At 42.8% G+C, this 27,604-nt stretch overlaps 1 protein-coding gene and 1 pseudogene across 1 annotated transcript; one reads left to right on the top strand and one right to left on the bottom strand.

Moving 5' to 3' along the window:
- The first annotated feature begins 3,069 nt into the window (after positions 1-3,069).
- Positions 3,070-4,727, top strand: LOC123429211 (berberine bridge enzyme-like Cyn d 4). The gene has a single exon (XM_045113266.1). The coding sequence runs from the start codon at positions 3,098-3,100 to the stop codon at positions 4,688-4,690; it is 1,593 nt and encodes a 530-aa protein (XP_044969201.1). The 5' UTR covers positions 3,070-3,097; the 3' UTR covers positions 4,691-4,727.
- A 1,443-nt stretch (positions 4,728-6,170) lies between these two features.
- On the bottom strand, positions 6,171-27,441 carry LOC123425003 (annotated as a pseudogene).
- Between the last annotated feature and the right edge of the window lie 163 nt (positions 27,442-27,604).

Genomic DNA, 27,604 nt, shown 5'->3' on the forward strand with positions numbered 1-27,604 from the left:
CTAATATTTTTGTGTAATTTTTTGATACAGCCTATTTTTCTTTCTGTATTTTTTAGAAATGAATTTTTGATTTGAGGTTTAGTTCAACACAACTGCAACTTAACGTGTGTTCACATGGAAAATTTGCCTTGATTTCTAATCCGGTCACTAGAAATGAACCGCTTCATGTTCATATGGCTTGTTTTGAGTTCACGCTATGCTTAAGTTTTGATGCTACTCCATGGGGTTGTGTTCAACAACTGCTATTACTATGCTTATGTTTTGCTCTCCAATTTATTGAACTAAGGTTCTATTCACAGTTTTTTTTTCATGTATTTATGACATTTTGCCATTATGCTCTGTTATGCTTAAGTTTTGCTCTACAAATTTTGCATCAACTAAAATTCTCTCACGCCGCTTCCATGTCAACTCTCTATTCACATGGCTTGTTTTTTATACACAAAGTACAACAATAGAGCATAGTTTCAATAATCACATGGATTAGTAAAACAAAACATATTGGAGTTGATTCTAGAAATATGTGTTCCTTTCTTCTATTCACGTGCCTTGAACAACAATGTAAAATGGAGTGTGTTTGTTTCCCATTTGGCTTAATAGGTTTGATGATGACCACATTAAGCATGCCAACTTTTATGGGATTTGATTTTTCTTATGTACTTCTACCAAAAAACCACCATCCTTGGTAATTTTGCCATGTTACTTACATCGTGGTAATTTGTGCCATTGCAAAAAAACAACATCGTGGCAATTTTGCATTATTTTGGTTCATTTACATGGCAATTTTGGGAAGCATTTGTCTCTTAAAAGCCCTGGCAAGTTTCAGATATTTATTTCAAATAGTCATATGCATAATGTAGGCAAATCTTCTTCACGCACCATGTCAATTTCGTTTTAGTACCATGGCCAATTTAATTAATGGACTATGACAAATCCTCTTTTCATATAATGGCAATATTTTCTCATGGCGTTGAGAACTTTAATAAAGAAATATTTCCTATTTTTATTTCTCAAACATGGAAAAATGCTTTATGTATCATGGCAAACATAATTTATTTGCAATGGCAAGGTTAATTCAAGTACCAAGGTAATATTATTTTTTGTATCATGGCAACTATTTTTAAATAGATCACTAATTTCTTACATAAAGCATGAGAATTACAATAAAAATGCAATGTTCATTTTGAATATACATCTGACATGTTAATATTTGTTCACTTTTTTAATACCCCGCCACAAGTTCTAGTTCATTGAACATATAAGGGCACCATAGACAAATTAGAAAACATTTTTGTTGGGAATAGTCACATGAAAAATGTATGAAAATTTAACTATCATGACATTTGTACCTTTTGCGAACATGTCAAAACTTTACTTTTTAGTTTCGTAAATTTTACTTTTATTGCAATGGCAAATTTTATTTTTCTTGCCATGGGCATATTTTATTTTTTTATAGAAAATTTACCTTTATTCCCATGGCACAATTACTTAAACAAACATGGCAATTTTAGTTCCATTACCAAAGAAACTATCTTCAATTTGCCATGACATATTTTAAATATTAGTTTGCCATGGAAAATTTCTAACTGTTATTTTTGCATGGAAAATTTACCTCTTCCCATGGCAAATTTATATTAACATATGTGGAAATTTTTAGTCTCATCCATATGGAAATTTTCTTTCATTTTCCATGACATCTTAAAATAATTTGTTTGTCATGGCAACTTTAGCTTTATTGCCATGGCAAGCTTACTTGCACATGCATGGAAAACTTTATTTTTTTGCATGGAAAGATAAGCCAAAGTTTTGGTTTTGCCATTCAATAAAAGTTATTTCTGCGATCGAAATTTCATGTTCTTAGAAAACAGTTTTTTATAAATTTTTACATGACCATTTTTATTTGTAAATACTATGGCAATTTAATTTTACAAACCATGAAAATTTTACTAATTAGACCATGAGTGTTTCTTTAAATATACCATCAAAATTTTAATAATTACTCTATGGAAGTTTTATTGTGGTAAGGATGAAAATTTTAGTTATTTTTTCATACCCTACAACATGCAAGGCAATTTCATAATTATATATTAGTTGCATGTAATTTTTTTTATTTCCTGCCATGTCATTTCTATTTGTTGGAAATGATGAAAAATTTAGCCCTTTATGTTTACCCTAGAGCATGGTAATTTTTTGTTATCAAATTTGATCAAATTTTAAAGGTTTGACTTTTTAGAAACCCAACAACACCAACGGCAAAACAAAGCGCGCCCGTCCCTTTTAGTAGTGATGATGTTCTAAGTTTAGGCAATTATCTAGAGTTCCAATTAGTGCTATTGTTCAGGCAATTTTTTTTTAAGAATTCTCTTTTTCAGCAAGCCAAAACCTATATTTTGGATGAAATGATAAGATATTTCATTAAACATTTCCTATGTTTCATTATATCATATTCCACTTCAAAAATAAAATTAGAAAAATAATTTAATCCTTCCAATGAAAACAACTTTCGCCTAAACAATACCAAACAAAAAGTTGACCTAAATAATACTAAAGGAAAATAAGCATATATAAAAGAAGTAGACAACTGTACAAAAATCAAACATATAAGCCCAATTACTAGTGGTGTGGGCCCAACATCTCATGCCACTAAAAACGTCCCAAAAATGGGCTTTACCCCGCACAACCCACACCGGCCACTGCGTCTCCTCCACCTCTTCTGCCTTCGCCCACACGGATTTGCCTACCCGCCAAAGCCTCCTCCACGCCACGTCGGTCCTCCTCACCATCATCTTCATCCACCCTCGCCTGCCGTCCACATCCTACGAGAGCCGTCTATTTTTTAATATTAAACTGAATATATCCCAGAAAGATAATACTAATTAAATTCACTAAAAGCCTTCCTTTCTAACACTCCCATGTACTTATCTTTGACCAATTAATATTTCACTTTCAATAAAGGTGGTAGTAATTAAATAGGATAGGTCTTATCTTTGGGGCAAATTAATTTCCTACCTGGTTTGGGGAGAGACTTCCATGCTATATAACGATGTGAATTAGCACAGAAGCACCGTGTCAGTGTAGGAAAAGCATCAGATCCATCGAAATGGCAAACATAGCGCTCGTGCTCACGGTTTGCCTCTTGGGCTTCTACGCGCCCGCCCCTTCCCTGGCGTCGTCCTCCAACAACAACAACGACGACGACTTCCTCCAGTGCCTCTCGACCAACATCCCCAGCCAGCTCGTGCTGACGCCGACCTCGCCGTCGTTCACGCCGCTCCTGGTCTCGTCCATCAGGAACGCCAGGTTGGTGGCGCCGGCGAAGGCGAACCCTCCGCTGTGCATCGTGACGCCCACAAACGCGTCGCACGTCCAGGCCGTCGTGCGCTGCGGGCGCCGCCACAGCGTGCGCGTCCGCGTGCGCAGCGGCGGGCACGACAACGAGGGCCTCTCGTATCGATCGACCACCCCCAACGGCGAGAAGTTCGCGGTGATCGACCTCGCCAAGCTCCACGCCATCCATGTCAACCCACATAAGGCCACCGCGTGGGTCGAGACCGGGGCGACGACCGGAGAGCTATACTACCGGGTCGCCACGGCGGCTCCAGGGCTGGGCTTCCCGGCTAGCGTGTGCCCGACGGTTGGCGTGGGGGGTATCATCAGCGGCGGAGGCATTGGCCTCATGATGCGCAAGTATGGCCTCTCGGCCGACAACGTCCTCGACGCCAGCATGGTCGACGCCAAGGGGAACCTGCTGGCGAACAAGAAGGCCATGGGGGACGACCTCTTCTGGGCCATCCGGGGCGGCGGCGGCGGGAACTTCGGCATCGTGCTGTCGTGGAAGCTGAGGCTCGTGCCCGTTCCACCCAAGGTGACTTTCTTCAAAGTGGCCAAGACCATGGAACAGGGCGCGGTCGACGCGGTGACCAAATGGCAAACGCTCGCGCCGGCGCTCCCGGACGACCTCAGCGTGCGTGTCGTCATCCAGAAGAGTAAGGCCACCTTCCAGTCCCTGTACCTCGGCAACTGCAGCACGGTGGTGGCGACGATGCACAGCCGGTTCCCGGAGCTGGGCGTGACGACCGCCGACTGCAAGGAGATGAGCTGGCTGCAGTACACGGCGTACATATACTTCGGCGACGCCATCAACAGCAAGCCGTTGGAGGCGCTCCTCCTCAACCGCTCCATGACCCTAGGCCCCTTCGTGAAGAACAAGTCGGACTACGTGAAGAAAGCCCTCACCAAGGAGACCTTGGAGAAGATCTTCCTCTGGCCCAACGGCGCGGGGTCGGGGCAGCTCATCCTCGAGCCGCACGGCGGAGTAATGGGCCGCATCGCCGCCGACGAAACCCCGTTCCCGCACCGGCGCGGCGTGCTCTACAACATACAGTACGTGGAGCTATGGAACTTCAATGGGGCGCCCGGGGGCGAGGTTACGCCGAACTGGATCGGGAGCTTATACGATTTCATGACGCCGTACGTGAGCAAGAACCCGAGGCGAGCGTACGTCAACTACCGGGACCTCGACATGGGCGTGAACAAGGTGGTCGACGGGGTCACGTGCTACGTGACTGCCAGGATGTGGGGCGAGAGGTATTTCGGCCCGGCAAACTTTTGGAGGCTTAGCAACGTCAAGCGCAAGGTGGACGCCAGCGACTACTTCCGGAACGAGCAAAGCGTGCCGCCACTTAGCATTTGACTGTATTGTAATTGCTAATAATAGTGATCCGGATGGGCTAGCTAAAAAGGTCATTTACATTTGTCAACATAATAAACATGATCAAGTACTACTCAGTTCGTTTTTCCTGTGATAAAAGAGCCCCGTTTCGGTGGCCAACATAGACTGACAAAACATACACCCATTTTCGTATGGTGGCCACCGAAAATTGTATAGCATGCCCTACATACCGCCCAATGCCTCACGACCTACGAAGCACCGATACACAACACACGATACGGGTCATTTATACTCCCTCCGTCTCAAAATAAATATCTTAAGCTTAGTACAATTTTATATTAAAGCTAGTATAAAGTTAAGACAGTTATTTTGAGATAGAGAAAGTATTTGTCAACATAACAAATATGATCAAGTACTCAGTTTGTTTTTGCGATGGCCAACATAGACCGACAAAACATACACCTACTTTCGTATGGTGGCCACCGAAATCGTACATGTCCTACATACAGCCCATGGTCTCACGACTAGCCATTCCTCGCCCAATCCATGGCAAATACAGTGAGGGATTGAGAGTATACTGAGCCATGAGTACAAACATACTGGGCTTTCTTTATAGTGCCCGTCCATATTTTGTACTGTAGCTCCGCTACTGATGGTGTGGCCTCTGCTGTCCTAGATCACTCCTCGTTTATGTGCATGCCCTTACATATTTTACAGAACCCCAGGCAGATATGGCCAGCCTTCCCTGACTCACGGAAGGAGACCTGGGACATGGTGGGCGAGGTTTCAGCATGCACAAGATTGTGTCAAAAGTGAAATTTAAGTTTTATCTTTTTGGAGTCTTTGGTGCAATATTGCAAGGTATCTATGTATGTCTCTTGTGATGATCACATATTCACCTGTATACTCTTTTTAATTGGTTTGTCTAACTAATAAAGTATATGTGGTTATTTAAAAAAAAAACGTGTATTCATTTACAGCATGTTGCCAACAATGGATAAAGGTTGTGAGAGTTTGGTGCGATGTCTGTTTGATATTAGGCTCGGACTATTGACATCCCTTCATCAAGTGATTAGGAATAGCGACAGTTGTTGCTAAGATGATGGCTTCCAATAAACTGATGTACTACTTGTAAGGCCTTTGTGAATAATTAATAAAATAATTGCATGCATCGCCCAGATGCAGAGGCCGGGGTAATCCTTTTTTTCTAAAAAAAAGTATCATTCGGTGCATCCACACTCTTCTGGCTGGATAACCTTTGAACTGCTTGCTGAAGTTTTTCGGGCGCTCTAGTCACACCACATTCACTCACAATGCTTTTGTTATATATACCTAATATTAAAGGAAGGTGAGCTTCTCTGTTTCACATTCTAGTTTACATGTACGTTTAAGTTTTTTGTAATCTCCTAGTCGGCCCCATAGTTAACATATCATCGCCTCTAGTGGTGCCAACAATGAAGCCCTATAAGGAAGAAAAAGTACGAGATTATGATAGCCATTGCTATGGTGCTCCTCTCGAAACGGTAACATCGGCATCTTCCAGTGATGGTCGTTGCTTGCCGGCAGGTCCACCCTGATTCAGTGAGATGAGTGGATCATCGAGGAAGGACCGCTCTCCGAAGGTGCCAAACTGGCCGGTGGTGGAGACATTGCCGGAGAGGAGCGGGTTCTATGACACATTGAACATAACCAACTGCAAGAGCTTGAACATGATTGTGGGGATGTCGTCGAAGAGTTTGTTGAAGGACAAATCATTATCTTGAAAAATAGAATCTCATCAACCTCGGATGGAATCGGCGCCGAGATGTTGTTCCTTGATAAGTTCAACATGACAAAAAGGAGGCGGTTGATCCCTGATTGCAACCGCCCCGTGAGACGGTTGTCGTCGAGGAGGAGAAATTGAGATACTGCATTGCACCGATCCACGACAGTATCTCATCAGAAATCATGTTCCTTTATAACTGCACGTATCTGGGGACAGTGTTCGATCCCGCCGGTGACCAAGCCGACAACCATGAGTTGATGCAAATTGGGATGATTTCGTTGCTCTTGAATATGTAGTCCTATATGTTGCGGCATTTCTCACGAGTCATGACGGAGTAGATGAAGCCAAAGGGAGGATAGCTTGCTGGGATCCATTGTTTCATGGCCTGGCACTCGCTAGAGCCGGCGAGCACCCCTGAATCATTTCGTTTCTTTGAGAAGGTTGGACCAAGATCCCTCCCTATATTTTCCATCTCCGGAGAGATATTGCCAGTCAAGCAGTTGTCGGCCAGGTTCAGCCCGAGCAAGCTGGTGCAGTTGCCAATTTCACGCAGTATCGGTCGGAGGCCTGGTTCCCTATGAGCATTAACCAGATGAGTGAGCAGATATTCCCGATGCTTGTGGGATCCCTCCTTTTTTTAGAAAAGGAGGCGACGCCCCGGCCTCTGCATCAAGAGATGCATACAGCCCTTTATTAAAACAAAAGAAACCAGATCCGGAACGAGTACAATAATGTTCAAAATCATTACAAGTCGCTCGACGTGCCCAAGCAACAAAAGAATAATAAGTAGATGTCTAGCCACCTATCCTATTAGCTTGCCGCCAGCCAAACCGGTTGAAGATAACCTGTGCTACCATCTCCCAGCGGGTGCACCCAGTAACCATAAGCTCCCTGGAGTCCGCAGGAGTGAGTAATGACCATGTGCGGGTCAGTGCGGTAGCCCTGTATATTACCTGCAAAAAATGTATAGATGTGCATCTGTTAAAAACTAAGTCATTCCTGCAGTTCCATATTGCCCATAATAATGCGCAAGCTCCAACCCGGATACTGTTTGCCAGCGGACCACCCACTCCCTGCACCCACGTCCCAAACAACGAATTGACGCTAGTGGGTGGTGTGATATTAAAGGCAATGTGTATAGAACGTCATAAGATTTTAGCCATCGGACATTGGAAAAAGAGGTGCTTGATAGTTTCTTTATTGTCACAAAAGTTACAACGCTGGCTACCCTTCCATTTTCGTTTAGCCAAGTTATCTTTCGTGAGGATAACACCTTTGTGAACGAACCACATAAAGATGACAATAAGGTGACATAAGCAGGCTATAAGGATTAAAATATTATATTCTTGCTTAGTTGGAGGAGAAAGAGGAGGAGAGAGAAGAGAGAAGAGATGCGGGCTCTTGGTGAGTAGTCGACTGTAACACGACACCCAAGACACTTTGTGAGATTGTAAGGTGGACCAATTACTAATAAAGTAGTACAAATCTAAAACTTACTATTGTATATGCCGGCTATTAAGTTGACTCTATATGACATGCCAACTTCTTATAGCCGATTGCTGGCTATATTATTAACCATGCTCTGAGATCCTATTATTAGACACGTCCAGCGCCTTGACCTCAGCGAGCCGGCCGTAGTCTAGAGGTATCCTACCAGAGAAGTTGTTCTTGGCGAGCATCGGGTACTTGAGTCTCTTCATGTCAGCCACCTCTGGAGGGAGTTTGCCGGTGAACTCATCGAAGTTGAGGCCGAGCCTAGCAAACACAGGTAGCATGAGTATGCCAGAGGCCACGAGCCTCCAGTGTAGTTTGTTGCGGTGAAGCACAAGATACTTCAAGCTCGTAAAGTTGCCAACAATCTCTTGCACGTCGTCTCCAAATATCTTGGAACGGATGTCCAAGAAATAAAGTCTTCCACAGTTCGTCAGCTCTGGTGGTATCTTCCGGTCGAACCCGTAGTTCTCAATAAGCAATATCTTGAGGACGACGAGCTTCCTGACTCTGGTACAGGGGCAGACCGAGGCCAGAATCTCAATGCGGGGCCAAGTGAGTGCAGGGGGGAGGGGACAAACTTATTTTGCTAACTGGGGGTCTAGGTAGTAAAACCAATTTGGCTTCAAACCTAGAAAACTGTAAATTGAGTGGGTGCCTAAGGGCATGTATAATGGTCGATAAGATAGTTTTATCTTAAATCTTGCATGTAATTTAGAGATAATAAAAAATATATCTACAATGAATCATCTCTTAGCCTTATCTTCAATAACTAACTATTCCTAAAAATATGGTGAAACGTATTATGCTAAGAGACCATCTCTTGTCTTCTCTTAAGTAAGAGAAAACAAACATTTTATTATGAGTTCTCTCTCTCCTCCACTTTATCATTTACCCTATATGACACTTCTAAGATAACATCATTATACATGCCGTAAGTCTCCATAACATGGGTTCACGTAGTCTCGAGCCTAACGCAGCCGTCGAACAGGTCCATGACAGTGCCTATGAGGTTGTTGGTGGACAAGTCGAGCAAGATGAGGTCGGAGCATATCGCCGGGAGATAGACGACGATGTTGCCTTTGAGTCGGTTCCCCGACACATCGAGGTGAGGCCGAAGGTGAGTTAGTTAGTCTTTCGAGCCTGGTCTTACGATTAATCTTGTATATATCTTAAACGGAGCAAGTGTGTTGCATGTCAGGTTAAGCACTAGAGAAAAATTAAGGTGAGTTAGTTAGTTTGTTAGTGCTTGACTGCATCTGTACTTATGTCAAGTAGGCCAGATTATGTGATCGTTATGGGATGTTGCGCAAGTGCTAGACTTATGTATGCATGTTGACAGAGATTTGTTAATGGTGGAGAGTGGCAAATAATTGATGTATGCGTGAGTCCAACCCTTGTATATATGTTACATTTTGAGTAATAGGAAGGGGGTCTCAACAAATAATGTACTGTTTGTAGCTTTCAAGCAAGACTGCCTGCCTTAGCTTCTAAATGTTGTTCGATGTCGAGTCGTAGCGCACCGAGACGGCCGGCTCCACCCGGCAAATGTTGGAGTCGATCTGGACGCGGGCTTTGTGTTTTAGCATGCAGCGCGGGCAAAGGAAACCGGTCCAAATAATATTTGGACCTAGGGTGTAGTAAAATACATATCTTTATAATAATTTTTTATACTTATTTAAACTAGTTGCATAATATTATACATTATTTAGTACACCTTCAAATCAGCTAGTATAGTCAACAACATAAAATATTCGCTAAATAATTCTTATAGTGTTCTCTGTTTGATATGCAGTCTAAATGTATATCACTAAATTATGCTTCTCCTACATTTAAATTGTACTCCCTCCGTCCTAACATAAGTGTCTTAAGCTTAATACAAATTTGTGCTAAAGCTATTACAAAATTGAGACAGTTATTTTGGGACAGAGGGAGCACAATATAAAATTTTCTATTTGAATTAATTCTTTTAAATTGTATTAACTATATATTATATAAATATATATTTCCATGTGTGTGTGTTTGTCTATATATGTCGTTAAATATCAAGATAGAGATTTAGAAAGCATACAATCTAACAAGAATATAGTATTAATTAATAGTGGTTTCTAGTATATTATTAGATAAGCTCATATAAACTTCTAGGGTATGCCAAATACCTTTAATTGGTATCTTCCCGACATTAATATATTCCCCGTTTCAAAAAAAATACCAAATATGTCTTGCAACTTGGGTTCATTAATAAATTGGCAACATATGCATGAATTCTACTTATACTTCAAATAACACTGTTAATCTAATCATCAAAGAACATAGAAAATTGCAGACTATACTCTTGCACATATATGATTTCATATTTGATATGCTCATTTAGAATGTGACTAGTTTAATTTTGTGTATACCAAAGCTTCCAGTGGTTTATAAAATAAAAAGCGGTGCGTCATCAATTTGAATATAAAAATCTAGTTAATATATATTTCATTATGGCATGCATGATGTGTGAATTTTCTCCTAGATTATATACACCATTAGTATGTAGTGTGAATTTGTTCAATGAAAATTGATTCTACTTAGGAATTCAATAATCATTCAAACATAATGTATAATAATATGATCACTACTAGCATAATTTAGTAATTTGGGTCCCTGTTGCTCTCGGGGCCTGGGGCGGTTGCCCTTTTTGCCTGGCCTATGAACCGGCCCTGCTACGGGGAGCTGCGGCGGAGAGCAGCGCTGGACTTGGGCCCTGTGGGGGACTACTGAGGGGCAGTGGCGCGCCGATGAGAATAGGATCACGGTCATCGTGGTGGTGGGCGGGGCGGGAGGATGACGCGCGGAAGGCGGCGGTGGAGTTTGTCAGGAGGAGAGGAAATCACGGTCGTGGTGACTATGCTACATGCTCCTAGGGTTTACTCTCGAACCGTCGGATAGGCAACACCGAGGGAAGCCTTATGCGAGCTGGGCCGACCCAGGAGTGCGGGGGGGCATAATACGCATCCAACGTATCGATAATTTATGAAGTATTCATGTCATATTTGCCTATATTTACAATACTTTTATATGATTTTGATACACTTAACATGATTTATTTAAACTAGCAAAAATGTCCGTGCGTTGTAACGGAAAACAAAAATATTATGCCACAACCAAATAAATAAGGCTCAATACCCTCACATATCAAATTTTGCCGATTGATGCCCACTCAACTTTTTTGTGAAATACATGGACAAGTTTTTACTCAGTGAACATTTTTTATATCGATGATCTTTTCGAAATGGAGTACAAATTTTGAAATTCGCATTCTTTTGAGTTTCTGTGATGATTTTTTAAAATTTTGTAGACATTATCTTTGAATTCACACACATGTTTTGAATACATGATCATTTTCAAAATCATGTATGTTTATATTTGCTGAATATATTTTTAAAATTTTGTGAATTCTTTAGCAATATCGGAACAGATTTTTTTAAATCATCAACTTTTTTTGAGTCCGTGAACATTTTATGATTTACTGAACCTTTTTTGAATTACCAAACATTTTATGATTTCATAATTTTTTTTCCAAAACTCGAAACTTTTAAAATTTAGAATTTTGAAAAATACCAAATTTATTTAAAGAATAAAAACAAATTAAAATAAGAAACGTTTTATATTTTTCAGGATATATTTGTCAAAATTGTGAATTCTGTTATAATATGCAAACAGTTCTTTGAAAATCATAATAATTTTGAATCCGTGAAAATTTTATGATTTCGTGATCCTTTTTTTGGATTCCTAGACATTTTAATTTTTTAATGGACATTTTTCTATCTTTTGAATACTTGATCATTTTCAAAACATGAACGTTTTATAAATTTTTATTACATTTTTGGAAATTGTGATTTTTTATAATATGTGAACAGTTTTCAAAATCATCAATATTTTTTAATCCGTGAGTATTTTACGATTTCCTGAATCTTTTTTTTAATGCCCAAACATTTTCTGATTTGATGATTATTATTTTTAAACACAAAAGTTCTTTAAAAATCATCAAATGTTTTTTAATCCGTGAACATTTTATGATTTCCGGAACCTTTATTTGAATTCCCAAACATTTTATCTCAAAACATTTTAAATTTGGAATTTTGAAAATTCCAAAATAATTTAAAGAACTTAAAAAACAAATTGAAATAATAATACAGAAAAGGGGATGAAAAAGTAAGGTTCTAGGAATCAAACTTGGGTCTCCTCTGTGATCGAGCAGCGCTCTATCCACTACGCCACACACACCTTGATAATATTTCAGGGTCTCACCTTATAATTATAGGAACGGAGGATGACTTTGACAGAAAAATTCGAACTGTTTTCTTCATTTATGGATGGCATAGTGGGTAATTTCTGACAACATTAGGGGTAATTTTAATGACGTATGATCAGAAGCAGTATTTGCTTTATTATTAGATGAAGAAGTAACCCGGACTGGCACTATTTTCAGTCGAATTAGCGTGGTGTTGTTTTTGTGTAGAAAATAAAAGTTCTCGAAATCGGCAACAACTTTTTCACAATATTTTTAGGAAAAATAAGAAATACCGGAGCGAAGAACCACGGGAGGGGAGCCACCTGTGGGCCACAAGCCAACAGGACGCGCGTATCCCCCTCGATGTGCCCTGTTAGCTTGTGGGGGCCACGTGGCTCCGGCTGACGTGATTTCAACGCTGAATTTTTTTATAAATCCAGTGAGTACTCATGTTTTTGGAACACTTTGGAACATTAATATTATTTTTTCCCACAACTTCACAGATGTCATTTCATCATGCAAATTTGCATGCATGTAGAGAAAACATCAAACTTTTTTATAAAAAAAATTGTTTTATTTATTTTTTCCGATGTTACTGTTTATTCGGAATCACTGGAGCTCGGGATCACATGAGTACTTTCTTCATTTAAATTCGTACACACAGCAGGACAGTAGTGCCTAACTGGACAGAGAGGGAAAAGCAGACAAGGCTAACACGCCGAGACTGACTGACTTGGATCGTAGCCATTGATTTTTTTTCTTCCTCACTTAGCGGGTGTCCACTTACAACGTGTTGCCTACAATGGAGATAGGGGTTGTGTCTGAAGGAAATTAGTGATCCAACCGGAGTCCTCAAATGTCTGTACGTAATTCAACAAAATATAGAAATTTCAATATATTACGTGCAAACCTGACAAAATTTAACAAGTTCAAGAAAAAAACCTGGATTAAATTAAACAAAGTATGCATTGTCGTGTACGGTGACCTCCTAGGCATAGCGTCCGAGGCCGTGGCTTACTCATGTTTGCCAACTCGCCGCACAATCGCCTCCCCAACGTGAAATCCATTCCTTCGATTACAAGCGAACTACATTGGATTCCAAGCAAGATGAAGCCTGCAGATTGTCTTTTCAGCTGGATAGATCAAAACTAGTACACTTACTGACCAGTACCTACGGATGAAGGTTTTGTCTTGGCAAGAAACAAACAAACAAATAATAAGGTTTTGCAATAATATGAATTGATCTATAAAAAAAAATTTAAACACAACCATGAATCAAAGAATACTAAGAGCATCTCACTAGTAGAAAAGAGGGCTTTGGTCCACTTAATGAAATCTTATTAGTCTCGGTTCACTTACGAACCGGGACCCATGGGGCATCGGTCCCGGTTCGTGAGGCCAGGGCGCCGGCCGGGCCTCGTGGGTCATTGGTCCCGGTTCGTCTGGCCCCTTTGGTCCCGGTTTCAGACAAGAACCGGGACCAATGTGCCTCGCTCCTAGCCCACAACCATTAGTCCCGGTTTGTGGCTGGAAGCGGGACCAAATGTTGAACTTTAGTCTCGGTTCCAGCCACAAACCGGGACCAATGGTTGGCCTATATATACCCCCTGCCCGCGAGCAGAGCAGTGCACTGCTCTGTTTTTTTGGCCGGTCGTGGGAGAACTTTGTGCTGCTCCAGCTCACCTCCTATGCACATGAGGTGTTCGATGAAATGCCCAAGCCACACTTATGCTTTCTCCTCTCGAAGCACCTTGTCCAAGCTCTATTTTCCTCTAGTTTTGTGTAGCTTTGTTGGTCCGTCCGTGTCCCGTCCCTGTCCTCACCGCCGTCGATCGCCCGCGCCCATCTTGGCGTCGGCACCACCGTGGTTAGTCTCTTCTTCTTATCTTCTTTCTAAAAGAAAAAAGTTCTTACTTGTATGATTTAGATAGATACTTGTGTAATTTTCTTATTTCTATTATTGTTTGTTATTATATAGTGCAATGGTTTTGGTATCCGCCTCCGCCGGTCCTCGTCCTATCTATGATTCAGATGTCGTATATATTATCTTTTATCACTATCTGTTTTATTTAGTGTTTATGACAATTATGCCGACCAACGTAACATAGATTTTTTTAATTTAGGAGGTATGTGAACCGGAAATTCAAACCGACATACAAATTCTTGCTGAGAAGTTAAATTTGGTTGAAAAAGAAAACAGTTACTTGAAAGAAAAATTACAAAGAGTTGAAGAGGAGAAGATGATATTGGAGTTGGATGTTGCCTATGTGCGTGACGATCACATGATCAAGATGAATGCAATGCGCTTGAAGATTAGAAACATTAGAAAATATGTCATTCATACTGAGGCTTGATATCATTATGCCGTTAGATCAATTTGTACCTTAGTTGCGGTTATGATCGCATTTGTTCTTCCCTTTAAATTTGGGAAATAGTTTCAATGTATGTTATAATTAGATGCTCTAGAGAGCTATATATTGTTCAATAATGAGAACTATGTAAGAACGTTATGTATTTATTTTGATCACTACTGTACTTTGGCTTTAATGTGATGATGAAGTTCTATTAATTTGGTCAATTCTCGATAGAGAGAATTAACTGAGCTTTAATGTGATGATGACGTTCTTTCCTGACAGAGAGAAGGACGAGCTGACTGAGGCCCTAGGGAATGCTGAGCACCCTGGACGAACAGGAGGCACACCAGGCTCCGTTCCGTGAAAGGTTGGGTTTCCTGACGCAACCGGTTACAGAAACCGAGAGAGAAAGAGGAAAGCGGAGCTGAGAGACATGCACAAGATCAATGCAAGACTACAAATTCTAGAGGAACTTGAGAGCTAACGAGCTGCCGATCGACCAACCATCTCAGCGGCACGAAACTACCCTAGAAGTTACCCCGCCATCTCAGTGGAGAAGCAGCGTGGCTTCCACGGAGCTCGTTCAGCCTGACTTCGCAGCTCCTAGCTACCCCGTGGATACTATCACGGAGTCTCAACCTTGCGATCTTTTGACGAAATGCCGGAACCTCACTTTCAAGGCTGCTATCGGCTTTGTTGCACCTCCTGAACCCAACAGAACTTTTCACTGCCTTCCGATTCCACGTGGCTTTGCTATTGTGATGGTGGATGAAGTAAAGGAGGGATTTGAGAAGCTCGAGCTTGACCACCCTACAGGTGAAGGGAAGAATAAGTTGGTTCATGTTGTGAGGAGTACATGTCTATGGCCGAAGGAGTACATCAAGCTTCCAAACTTGACGCTTCCTCCTCCTTCGGCGAGTGATCTGCAGGGCACTCCTCATCCTCCTCCGGCGAGTGATTAGGGCACTCCTCATCCTCCTCCGACGAGTGATCAGGGCACTCCGGCTCCTCCGACGCGTGAGGGCACTCCGCCTCCTTCAGCTCCTCCTTCGACGCGTGAGGGCACTCCGCCTCCTTCTTCGAATCCTCCTCCAGTGCGTCGAAGCAGTCCGCCTCCTTCTTCGGCTCCTCCTCCGGCACGTCGGAGCACTCCGCCTCCTTCTTCGGCTCCTCCTCTAGTGCGTCGGAGCAGTCCTCCTCCTTCGGCTCCTCCTCAAGCATGTCATAGTAGTCCTCCTCCTTCGGCTCCTCCTCACGCGCGTCGGAGCAATCCTCCTACTTCGTCTCTTCCTCGGGTGTGTCGAAGCAGTCGCTGCTCCACCGAAAATTACACAAGTAAGAAAGATGTCGCCTCCTCCTCCTTCTCTTAAGCGGAAGACAGACTCTGCCACCGCTCTGGGGGCTAGAAGTGATGCAATGTTAGCAAAACGAAGAAGTGGGAAAACAATTCCCCAGCTCGGCCAACAGAAGAAGCAATCGTGCCCCCCGCTCAAGGTGTCTAGCAATATCGTCGTCACTACTAATTCGGGGTTGCTGCCCGGTACCAATCTTGGTGATTACATGAAGGATTCAGTAATTTTTGATATAGTTGAGGTAACAAATAAAGAAACATATGAATACGTGCTCGGGAAGCCTCTCGTCAAACCTGGTCATCCTCCTCTAACACCGAGGATGCAAGAGTTGCATGAGTGAGACTGGAAAAGACACTATCTATATGAGAGTGAAAAAAGATCACGATTTCATTGGAACTTCAGTGCTGCTTGTTCAAATTGAGGAGTTATTTCAGTTATACAATCAACTAGCCCTCGACGAACAACTCCTGACTTCCTACTGTTTGTAAGTATTACTTCTATAGTTAAGTCTCTAGCTAAGCTCGTTCATTGCATGTATATATAATTATCCTCGTTATATATATTATGCATAGTGAAGATCGTCGAATTAAAAAAAGCAGGAATCTTCGACGTTGGGTTCATTAGCCCAGAAGTTGTAAATGTATTGTCGGTACAAAATGAAACCAAATAGACCGAGATTAGCTTGCTAAACTCGTTGCTTGCAAATCAAAACAAAAGGGGAATAATCTTTCCTTACAATTTCAAGTGAGTGTTGTTGCCTTCTCTGTATACTCGGTTTCGCTTACTCGAGGTTAATTAAATGTAATTGATGAGTTATATATGCGTGCGTAGTTACCACTTTATTCTGCTATCCATTGAGCTTGACGGGGCAAAAGTAATTGTCTTAGACTCGAGTCGTAATGATCCCGAGGATTATGCGGACATGATTGCAATGCTCAAGAAGTAAGTTCAGTCAATACCGGGACCATACCGGCATGCAACTTTCGTTAATTTCCTGATATCAAGTAATCATTTTCTTTGCCTGACAGGGTTTGAAGAAGCTCTCCTCAAAGTCTCCCGGTCTAAACAAAGAGTTGCAACTTACGCACCCCCAGTAAGTAGTACTAGCTAGTTCCGTGCATCTCTAATTGATTCAATTTTTCATCAATATATCATTACCATGCTTGCTTATCAGTTTGATTGAACTCTATTCTCGTAAAGTGCTTGTACCAGGTAGCTCGGACTGAAAAATGTGCATACTACGTATGCGAGTTCATTCGCCTCTCGACCTCTGGGCGGGGCATCTCTCACAAACAATTTGAAGTACGTAAATAATATTCCCCATTTTATTTTATATATTACCATCAATTGTGTTGAGTTTTATTCATATATATATGCATGTATTGACCCCTTTCTTTAAATTAGATCCGGAAAAAGCGGGATGAACCCCTATCAGGTGATGGCATACGAGCAATTCAAGAGGAATTGGGGGGATTCTTTCTTGACCACGTCATACCTAAAGACGGAGAATACCATGTAAGCTATTTGTGATTGGATCTTAGGTAGATGATGTTAGTCACCGTAAAAGATGGTAGGGATTGTAAATGGTTTCCTTCATTTTCTTATTAGCTAGCGTCATGTTCTCTCTATATCTATAGTAGCTAGCGTCGACCAACCACGGAGAAAGACATGATACTTTCTCTATTTGCTAGCTAACACAATATGAAACCACTAAATTAACCCCCCCAAACCCCCTCCCTCCCCCCACCCCCCTCCCCCCATTCAAAAAAAAACAAAAAACCCCCATCCCCTCTTTCGGTCTGTGTTGGACGCGTCGCAAGGTATGCCTCATGGTATAATGTTATGCACCTTCTTTGTGTACACTATGGTCGAAACTCACTTATGTCTTGCGCAGAGACGCTATGCTAGCGAACAGACTAGGCGAGCCTACACTGCACTAAATGAGCAGTTTGATATTTACAATGGAGTTATTTGACAACCATACACGCAAGCAGCCAGAACTTTGAGATATCCCGGTGGTATTTCTGAGCTATGCACGAGAGATCGGGGTTACTGGATGACGAAATCGAAGATTATCTTCGATGTCTTCGTTGAGGAGATGGCGTAGCAACGGGTTTGTTGGAAATATGCCCTAGAGGCAATAATAAATTAGTTATTATTATATTTCTTAGTTCATGATAATCGTTTATTATCCATGCTATAATTGTATTGATTGGAAAGACAATACTTGTGTGGATACATAGACAAAACACTGTCCCTAGTAAGCCTCTAGTTGACTAGCTCGTTGATCAAAGATGGTCAAGGTTTCCTGTCCATAGGCAAGTGTTGTCACTTGATAATGGGATCACATCATTAGGAGAATCACGTGATGGACTAGACCCAAACTAATAGACGTAGCATGTTGATCGTGTCATTTTGTTGCTACTGTTTTCTGCGTGTCAAGTATTTGTTCCTATGACCATGAGATCATATAACTCACGGTGTCTGCTTTGTGTGTATCAAACGTCGCAACGTAACTGGGTGACTATAAAGATGCTCTACAGGTATCTCCAAAGGTGTTCGTTGAGTTAGTATGGATCGAGACTGGGATTTGTCACTCCGTGTGACGGAGAGGTATCTCGGGGCCCACTCGGTAATACAACATCACACACAAGCCTTGCAAGCAATGTGACTTAGTGTAAGTTGCAGGATCTTGTATTACGGAACGAGTAAAGAGACTTGCCGGTAAACGAGATTGAAATAGATATGCGGATACTGACGATCGAATCTCGGGCAAGTAACATACCGAAGGACAAAGGGAATGACATACGGGATTATATGAATCCTTGGCACTGAGGTTCAAACGATAAGATCTTCGTAGAATATGTAGGATCCAATATGGGCATCCAGGTCCCGCTATTGGATATTGACCGAGGAGTCTCTCGGATCATGTCTACATAGTTCTCGAACCCGCAGGGTCTGCACACTTAAGGTTAGACGTTGTTTTATGCGTATTTGAGTTATATGGTTGGTTACCGAATGTTGTTCGGAGTCCCAGATGAGATCACGGACGTCACGAGGGTTTTCGGAATGGTCCGGAAACGAAGATTGATATATAGGATGACCTCATTTGATTACCGGAAGGTTTTCGGAGTTACCGGAATGTACCGGGAATGACGAATGGGTTCCGGGAGTTCACCGGGGGGGCCCACCCACCCCGGGGAAGCCCATGGGTGTTTGGGGTGCCGCACCAGCCCTTAGTGGGCTGGTGGGACAGCCCAAGAGAGGCCTATGCGCATTGGGAAGAAAATCAAAGAGGAAAGGAAAAAAAAGGAAGGAGGTGGGAAAGGGAAGAAGGACTCCACCTTCCAAACCAAGTGGATTTCGGTTTGGGAGGGGGAGACCTTCCCCCTTGGCTCGGCTGACTCCCTTGGGAGTCCTTGGACCCCAAGGCAAGTCTCCCCTCCTCCTCCTATATATAGTGGGGTTTTAGGGCTGATTTGAGACGACTTTTCCACGGCAGCTCGACCACATACCTCCACGGTTTTTCCTCTAGATCGCGTTTCTGCGGAGCTCGGGCGGAGCCCTGCTGAGACAAGGTCATCACCAACCTCCGGAGCGCCGTCACGCTGCCGGAGAACTCTTCTACCTCTCCGTCTCTCTTGCTGGATCAAGAAGGCCGAGATCATCGTCGAGCTGTACGTGTGCTGAACGCGGAGGTGCCGTCCGTTCGGTACTAGATCGTGGGACTGATCGCGGGATTGTTCGCGGGGCGGATCGAGGGACGTGAGGACGTTCCACTACATCAACCGCGTTCACTAACGCTTCTGTTGTACGATCTACAAGGGTACGTAAAACACTCATCCCCTCTCGTAGATGGACATCACCATGATAGGTCTTCGCGCGCGTAGGAAAATTTTGGTTTCCCATGCGACGTTCCCCAACAGTGGCATCATGATCTAGGTTCATGCGTAGATGTCTTCTCGAGTAGAACACAAAAGTTTTTGTGGGTGGTGATGTGCGTTTTGCTGCCCTCCTTAGTCTTTTCTTGATTCCGCGGTATTGTTGGATCGAAGCGGCTCGGACCGACATTACTCGTACGCTTACGAGAGACTGGTTTCATCGCTACGAGTAACTCCGTTAATCAAAGATGACTGGCGGGTGTCAGTTTCTCCAACTTTAGTTGAATCGGATTTGACCGAGGAGGTCCTTGGATGAGGTTAAATAGCAATTCATATATCTCCGTTGTGGTGTTTGCGTAAGTAAGATGCGATCCTACTAGATACCCATGGTCACCACGTAAAACATGCAACAACAAAATTAGAGGACGTCTAACTTGTTTTTGCAGGGTATGCTTGTGATGTGATATGGCCAACGATGTGATGTGATATATTGGATGTATGAGATGATCATGTTGTAATAGATAATATCGACTTGCACGTCGATGGTACGGCAACCGGCAGGAGCCATAGGGTTGTCTTTATAACTAACGTTTGTGCTTGCAGATGCGTTTACTATTTTGCTAGGACGTAGCTTTAGTAGTAATAGCATGAGTAGCACGACAACCCCGATGGCGACACGTTGATGGAGATCATGGTGTGACGCCGGTGACAAGAAGATCGTGCCGGTGCTTTGGTGATGGAGATCAAGAAGCACGTGATGATGGCCATATCATGTCACTTATGAATTGCATGTGATGTTAATCCTTTTATGCACCTTATTTTGCTTAGAACGACGGTAGCATTATGAGGTGATCTCTCACTAAAATTTCAAGACGAAATTGTGTTCTCCCCGACTGTGCACCGTTGCTACAGTTCGTCGTTTCGAGACACCACGTGATGATCGGATGTGATAGACTCAACGTTCACATACAACGGGTGCAAAACAGTTGCACACGCAGAACACTCGGGTTAAGCTTGACGAGCCTAGCATGTGCAGACATGGCCTCGGAACACATGAGACCGAAAGGTCGAGCATGAATCGTATAGTTGATATGATTAGCATAGAGATGCTTATCACTGAAACTATTCTCGACTCACGTGATGATCGGACTTGAGATAGTGGATTTGGATCATGTACCACTCAAATGACTAGAGAGATGTACTTTTTGAGTGGGAGTTCTTAAGTAATATGATTATTTTAACTAATTATCATGAACATAGTCTAATGGTCTTTGCGAATTACGATGTAGCTTGCGCTATAGCTCTACTGTTTTTATATGTTCCTAGAGAAAATTTAGTTGAAAATTGATAGTAGCAAACTTTGCAGACTAAGTCTGTAAAACCGAGGATTGTCCTCGTTGCTGCGCAGAAGGCTTATGTCCTTAATGCACTACTCGGTGTGTTGCACCTCGAGCGTCATCTGTGGATGCTGTGAACATCCGACATATACGTTTCTGATGACTACACGATAGTTCAGTGCAAAATACTTAATGGCTTAGAAGCAAGGCACCGAAAACGTTTTGAAACGTCGCGGAACATAAGTGATGTTCTAAAGAGATGAAATTTTGATTTCATGTTTGTGCCCTTGTTAAGAGGTACAAGACCTCCGACAAGATTCTTTGTCCACAAAGTAAAGGAGAAAGGCTCAATCGTTGAGCGTGTGCTCAGATTGTCTGAGTACGACAATCACTTGAATCAAGTGGGAGTTAATTTTCCAGATGAGATAGTGATGGTTCTCCAAAGTCACTGCCACCAAGCTGTGAGAGCTTCGTGATGAACTATAACATATCAAGGATAGATACAATGATCCTTGAGCGATTCGCGATGTTTGACACTGCGAAAGTAGAAATCAAGAAGGAGCATCAATAGTTGATGGTTAGTAAAACCACTAACTTTCAAGAAAGGCGAGGGCTAGAAGGGATACTCCGTGAAACGGCAAAACAGTTGCTGCGCTAATGAAGAGACCCAAGATTAAACCCAAACCCGAGACTAAGTGCTTCTGTAATGAGGGGAACAGTCACTAAGGCGGAGCAACTCTAGATACTTGGTAGATAAGTGGGCTGGCAAAAGTCGAAAGAAGTATATTTGATATACATGATGTTGATGTGTACTTTACTAGTACTCCTAGTAGCATAAGGGTATTGGATACCGGTTCGGTTGCTAAGTGATTAGTAACACGAAATGAAAGCTACGGCATAAATGGAGACTAGCTAAATGCGAGGTGACGATACATGTTGGAAGTGTTTCCAAGGTTGATATGATCAAATGTCGCACGCTCCCTCTACCATCGGGATTGGTGTTAAACCTAAATAATCGTTATTTGATGCTTGCGTTAAGCATGAACATGATTGGATCGTGTTTATTGCAATACGATTATTCATTTAAAGAGAATAATGGTTACTCTATTTGCTTGAATAATCACCTTCAATGGTTTATTGAATCTCGATCGTAGTGTTACACATGTTCATGATATTGGTGCCAAAAGATACGAGTTAATGATGATAGTACCACTTACTTGTGGCACTGCCGCTTGAGTCATGTTAGTATAAATTGCATGAAGAGGCTCCATGCTGATGGATCTTTGTACTCACCTGATTTCGAATCACTAGTGACATGCAAATCATACCACATGAGCAAGGCCTTGTTTTCATTGAGATGAAACAAGATAGTAACTTGTTGGAAGTGATACATTTTGATGTATGCAGTCCAATGGGTGCTGAGGCACGCAGTGGATATCATTATGTTCTTACTTCAATGATGATTTGAGTAGATACTAGAGTATTTACTTAATGAATCACAAGTCTGAAATATTGAAAAGTTCAATTCTGTTTCGAAGTGAAGTTCGTCGTAACAAGAGGATAAACTGTCTACGATATGATCATAGAAATGAATATCTGAGTTACGAGTATTGGTACGCAGTTAAGACAATGTGGAAATTGTTTCGCAGTTCATGCCACCTGGAACATCATAGTGTGATGATGTGTTTGAACGTCATAGCCACACACTATTTCGTATGGTGCATGCTATGATGTCTCTTATCGAAATACCACTATGGTTTATGGGTTAAGCATTAGAGACAACCGCATTCACTTTAAATAGGGCACCACGTATTTCCGATTGAGATGACACAGTATAGACTGAGGTTTAGAAAAATTTAAACCGTCGTTTCTTGAAAGTTTGGGGCTTCGACACTTATGTGAAAAAGTTTTCAGTCTGATAAGCTCGAACCCAAAGCGGATAAATGCATCTTCATAGGATATCCAAAACAGTTGGGTACATCTCCTATCTCAGATCCGAAAGCAAAGTGTTTGTTTCTAGAAACGGATCCTTTCTCGAGGAAAGGTTTCTCTTGAAAGAATTGAGTGGGAGGGTAGTAGAACTTGATGAAGTTATTGAACCATCACTTCAACCAGTGTGTAGCAGGGCGCGGGAAGTTGTTCCTGTGGCGCCTACACCAATTGAAGTGGAAGCTGATGATGGTGATCATCAAGCATCGGATCAAGTTACTACAAGCCTCGTAGGTTGACAAGGTCGCGTACTACTACGGAGTGGTACGGTAACCCTGTCTTGGAGGTCATGTTGTTGAGCAACAGTGAACCTACGAGTTATGGAGAAAGCGATGGTGGGCCCAGATTCCGACAAATGGCTGGAAGCCATGAAATCCGAGAGAGGATCCATGTATGAAAACAAAGTGTAGACTTTGGAAGAATTACTTGATGGTGATAGGACTATTGAGTAAAATGGATCTTTTAAAGGAAGACAGACGATGATGGTGATAAGTCACTATTAAGAAAAGCTCGACTTGTCGCAAAGATGTTTTCGACAAGATCAAACAGTTGACTATGATGAGACTTTCTCACTCGTAGCGATGCTAAAGGTCTGTTGGAATTATGTTAGTTGTTGATGCATTATTTATGAAATATTGCACGTAGGATGTCAAAACATTGTTTCCTCGACGGTTTCCTTGAGCAAACATTGTATGTGATACAACCAGAAGGTTTTGTCGATCCTAAAGATACTAGCAAGTATGCAAGCTCCAGCGATCCTTGAATGGACTGGTGCAAGCATCTCGGAGTTGGAATATACACTTTGATGAGATGATCAAAGATTTTGGGTTTGTACAAAGTTTGTGAGAAACTTGTATTTCCAAAGAAGTGAGTGGGAGCACTATAGAATTTCTGATAAGAATATGTGGTTGACATATTGTGGATCAGAAGTAATGTAGAATTTCTGTAAAGCATACAAGGTTGTTTGAAAGGAGTTTTTCAAAGGAATACCTGGATTGCGCTACTTGAACGTTGAGCATCAAAGATCTATGGAGATAGATCAAAGGCACTTAATGGAAGTTTCAACAAGATGCATACCTTGACAAGTTTTTGAAGGAGTTCAAAATGGATCAGCAAAGAAGGAGTTCTTGGTTGCGTTGTGAGGTGTGAATTTGAGTAAGACTCAAAACCCGACCCCGGCAGAAGAAAGAGAATAGACGAAGGTCGTTTTCTATGCCTTAGCCGTAGAATCTAAAGTATGCCATGCTGTGTACCGCACCTGATGTGTGCCTTGACTCAAAGTATGTTGAGAGGTACAGAGAGTGATCCATGATTGAATCACTAGCAGCGGTCAAAATTTATCCTTAGTAACTAATGGACTAAGGAATTTTTCTCGATTATGGAGGTGGTTAAAGAGTTCGTGGTAAAGGGTAACGTCGATGCAAGCTTTGACACTAATCCGAATAACTATGAGTAGTGAAAAGGATTCGTATAGTAGAGTAGATATTTAGAGCATTTCCGAATAGCACGTAGTAGCAGCATCTATAAGATGACATAAAGATTTGTAAAGAACACACGGATCTGAAAGTTTCAGAACCGTTGACTAAAACCTCTCTCACGAGCAAGACGTGATCAGACCCCATAACTATACGGGTGTTGGATTCGTTGGAATCACATGGTGATGTGAACTAGATTATTGACTCTAGTGCAAGTGGGAGACTGTTGGAAATATGCCCTAGAGGCAATAATAAATTAGTTATTATTATATTTCTTAGTTCATGATAATCGTTTATTATCCATGCTATAATTGTATTGATTGGAAAGACAATACTTGTGTGGATACATAGACAAAACACTGTCCCTAGTAAGCCTCTAGTTGACTAGCTCGTTGATCAAAGATGGTCAAGGTTTCCTGTCCATAGGCAAGTGTTGTCACTTGATAATGGGATCACATCATTAGGAGAATCACGTGATGGACTAGACCCAAACTAATAGACGTAGCATGTTGATCGTGTCATTTTGTTGCTACTGTTTTCTGCGTGTCAAGTATTTGTTCCTATGACCATGAGATCATATAACTCACGGACACCGGAGGAATGCTTTGTGTGTATCAAACGTCACAACGTAACTGGGTGACTATAAAGATGCTCTACAGGTATCTCCAAAGGTGTTCGTTGAGTTAGTATGGATCGAGACTGGGATTTGTCACTCCGTGTGACGGAGAGGTATCTCGGGGCCCACTCGGTAATACAACATCACACACAAGCCTTGCAAGCAATGTGACTTAGTGTAAGTTGCAGGATCTTGTATTACGGAACGATTAAAGAGACTTGCCGGTAAACGAGATTGAAATAGGTATGCGGATACTGACGATCGAATCTCGGGCAAGTAACATACCGAAGGACAAAGGGAATGACATACGGGATTATATGAATCCTTGGCACTGAGGTTCAAACGGTAAGATCTTCGTAGAATATGTAGGATCCAATATGGGCATCCAGGTCCCGCTATTGGATATTGACCGAGGAGTCTTTCGGGTCATGTCTACATAGTTCTCGAACCCGCAGGGTCTGCACACTTAAGGTTAGACGTTGTTTTATGCGTATTTGAGTTATATGGTTGGTTACCGAATATTGTTCGGAGTCCCGGATGAGATCACGGACGTCACGAGGGTTTCCGGAATGGTCCGGAAACGAAGATTGATATATAGGATGACCTCATTTGATTACCGGAAGGTTTTCGGAGTTACCGGGAATGTACCGGGAATGACGAATGCGTTCCGGGAGTTCACCGGGGGGGGGCCACCCACCCCGGGGAAGCCCATGGGTGTTTGGGGTGCCGCAGCAGCCCTTAGTGGGCTGGTGGGACAGCCCAAGAGAGGCCTATGCGCATTGGGAAGAAAATCAAAGAGGAAAGGAAAAAAAAGGAAGGAGGTGGGAAAGGGAAGAAGGACTCCACCTTCCAAACCAAGTGGATTTCGGTTTGGGAGGGGGAGACCTTCCCCCTTGGCTCGGCCGACTCCCTTGGGAGTCCTTTGACCCCAAGGCAAGTCTCCCCTCCTCCTCCTATATAGAGTGGGGTTTTAGGGCTGATTTGGGACGACTTTTCCACGGCAGCTCGACCACATACCTCCACGGTTTTTCCTCTAGATCGCGTTTCTGCGGAGCTCGGGCGGAGCCCTGCTGAGACAAGGTCATCACCAACCTCCGGAGCGCCGTCACGCTGCCGGAGAACTCTTCTACCTCTCCATCTCTCTTGCTGGATCAAGAAGACCGAGATCATCGTCGAGCTGTACGTGTGCTGAACGCGGAGGTGCCGTCCGTTCGGTACTAGATCGTGGGACTGATCACGGGATTGTTCGCGGGGCGGATCGAGGGACGTGAGGACGTTCCACTACATCAACTGCGTTCACTAACGCTTCTGCTGTACGATCTACAAGGGTACGTAGATCACTCATCCCCTCTCATAGATGGACATCACCATGATAGGTCTGCGTAGGAAAATTTTTGTTTCCCATGCGACGTTCCCCAACAGGGTTATGAGACAGTTCGGTCTTCGGCAGCTCAGGGATCCACCCCGTATAGAGAACATGCTGCATGGAGTAGTCCACAGGTATTATATACTTACCGTATATTACATTTTCTTTCGCTATGCTCTATTGTTAAACAACACCATCAATTACAGGATGACAAGGAAGGGAACCAACAGGACACAGGCTCAGTGGCTAACCAGGCTTCAACAGTACGTTACAGAATGGGATACTGCCACTGAACATCTCTGGCATGAACATGTCGCATTTGATCTTGATGAATACAATGCCTATTTGGATCTGTACATGAGAGGGACACGATTACGCATTGTTCAACAGTCCAATACACATGAGATTCCTGACCCTCATACGTGTGATACGTACCCGACCTATGATACTTCTGGCTCCAGACAGTACACGGTAATATTTATTATCTTTACCTAATACAACTTCTTGTTACATACTTTGTCTTCCGTACTTATTAATCCTCGTGACAATTGCAGGGTGAGTTGGCATACAGTCTTCATACTGAGGAGATGAACTTTTATCGACAATTGTCCAGTGGACCTCTTCTGGTACCGAGGTCTTAGATTCAGCCATGGGTCAAGCGCTTGGAGCAAAAGATACGAGATGTCTATAGAGCTATCACGTGCACCCGCACTTCAGACGTTGTTCAGCAGCAGCAGCAGCAGCCGCGTCCCTCCGTGCATCGACATCGGCCGCGTCCACGTCTAGAACAGCAACCGATGCCCCATCCACCCCCTCCTGACCAGGCTGGCAGTTCGGCGTGGCATCAGCCACAACACCATGCTCCCTCATCGAGCTTCGTGTTTCAACCACCTCCGCAACATCACAGTCCCACTGCGGGTTTCATGTTTCAGCCACATCCAACTGGTATGGTCCCTCCTGCAGGATCCTACGCATATCATGAGGCGTCGGCGTCCGGATCCGGGTGCGCGAGTGAACAAGAAGAGCCACCTAT

Source organism: Hordeum vulgare, chromosome 2H (genome assembly GCF_904849725.1).
Source record: "Hordeum vulgare subsp. vulgare chromosome 2H, MorexV3_pseudomolecules_assembly, whole genome shotgun sequence".
Classification (NCBI taxonomy): domain Eukaryota; kingdom Viridiplantae; phylum Streptophyta; class Magnoliopsida; order Poales; family Poaceae; genus Hordeum; species Hordeum vulgare.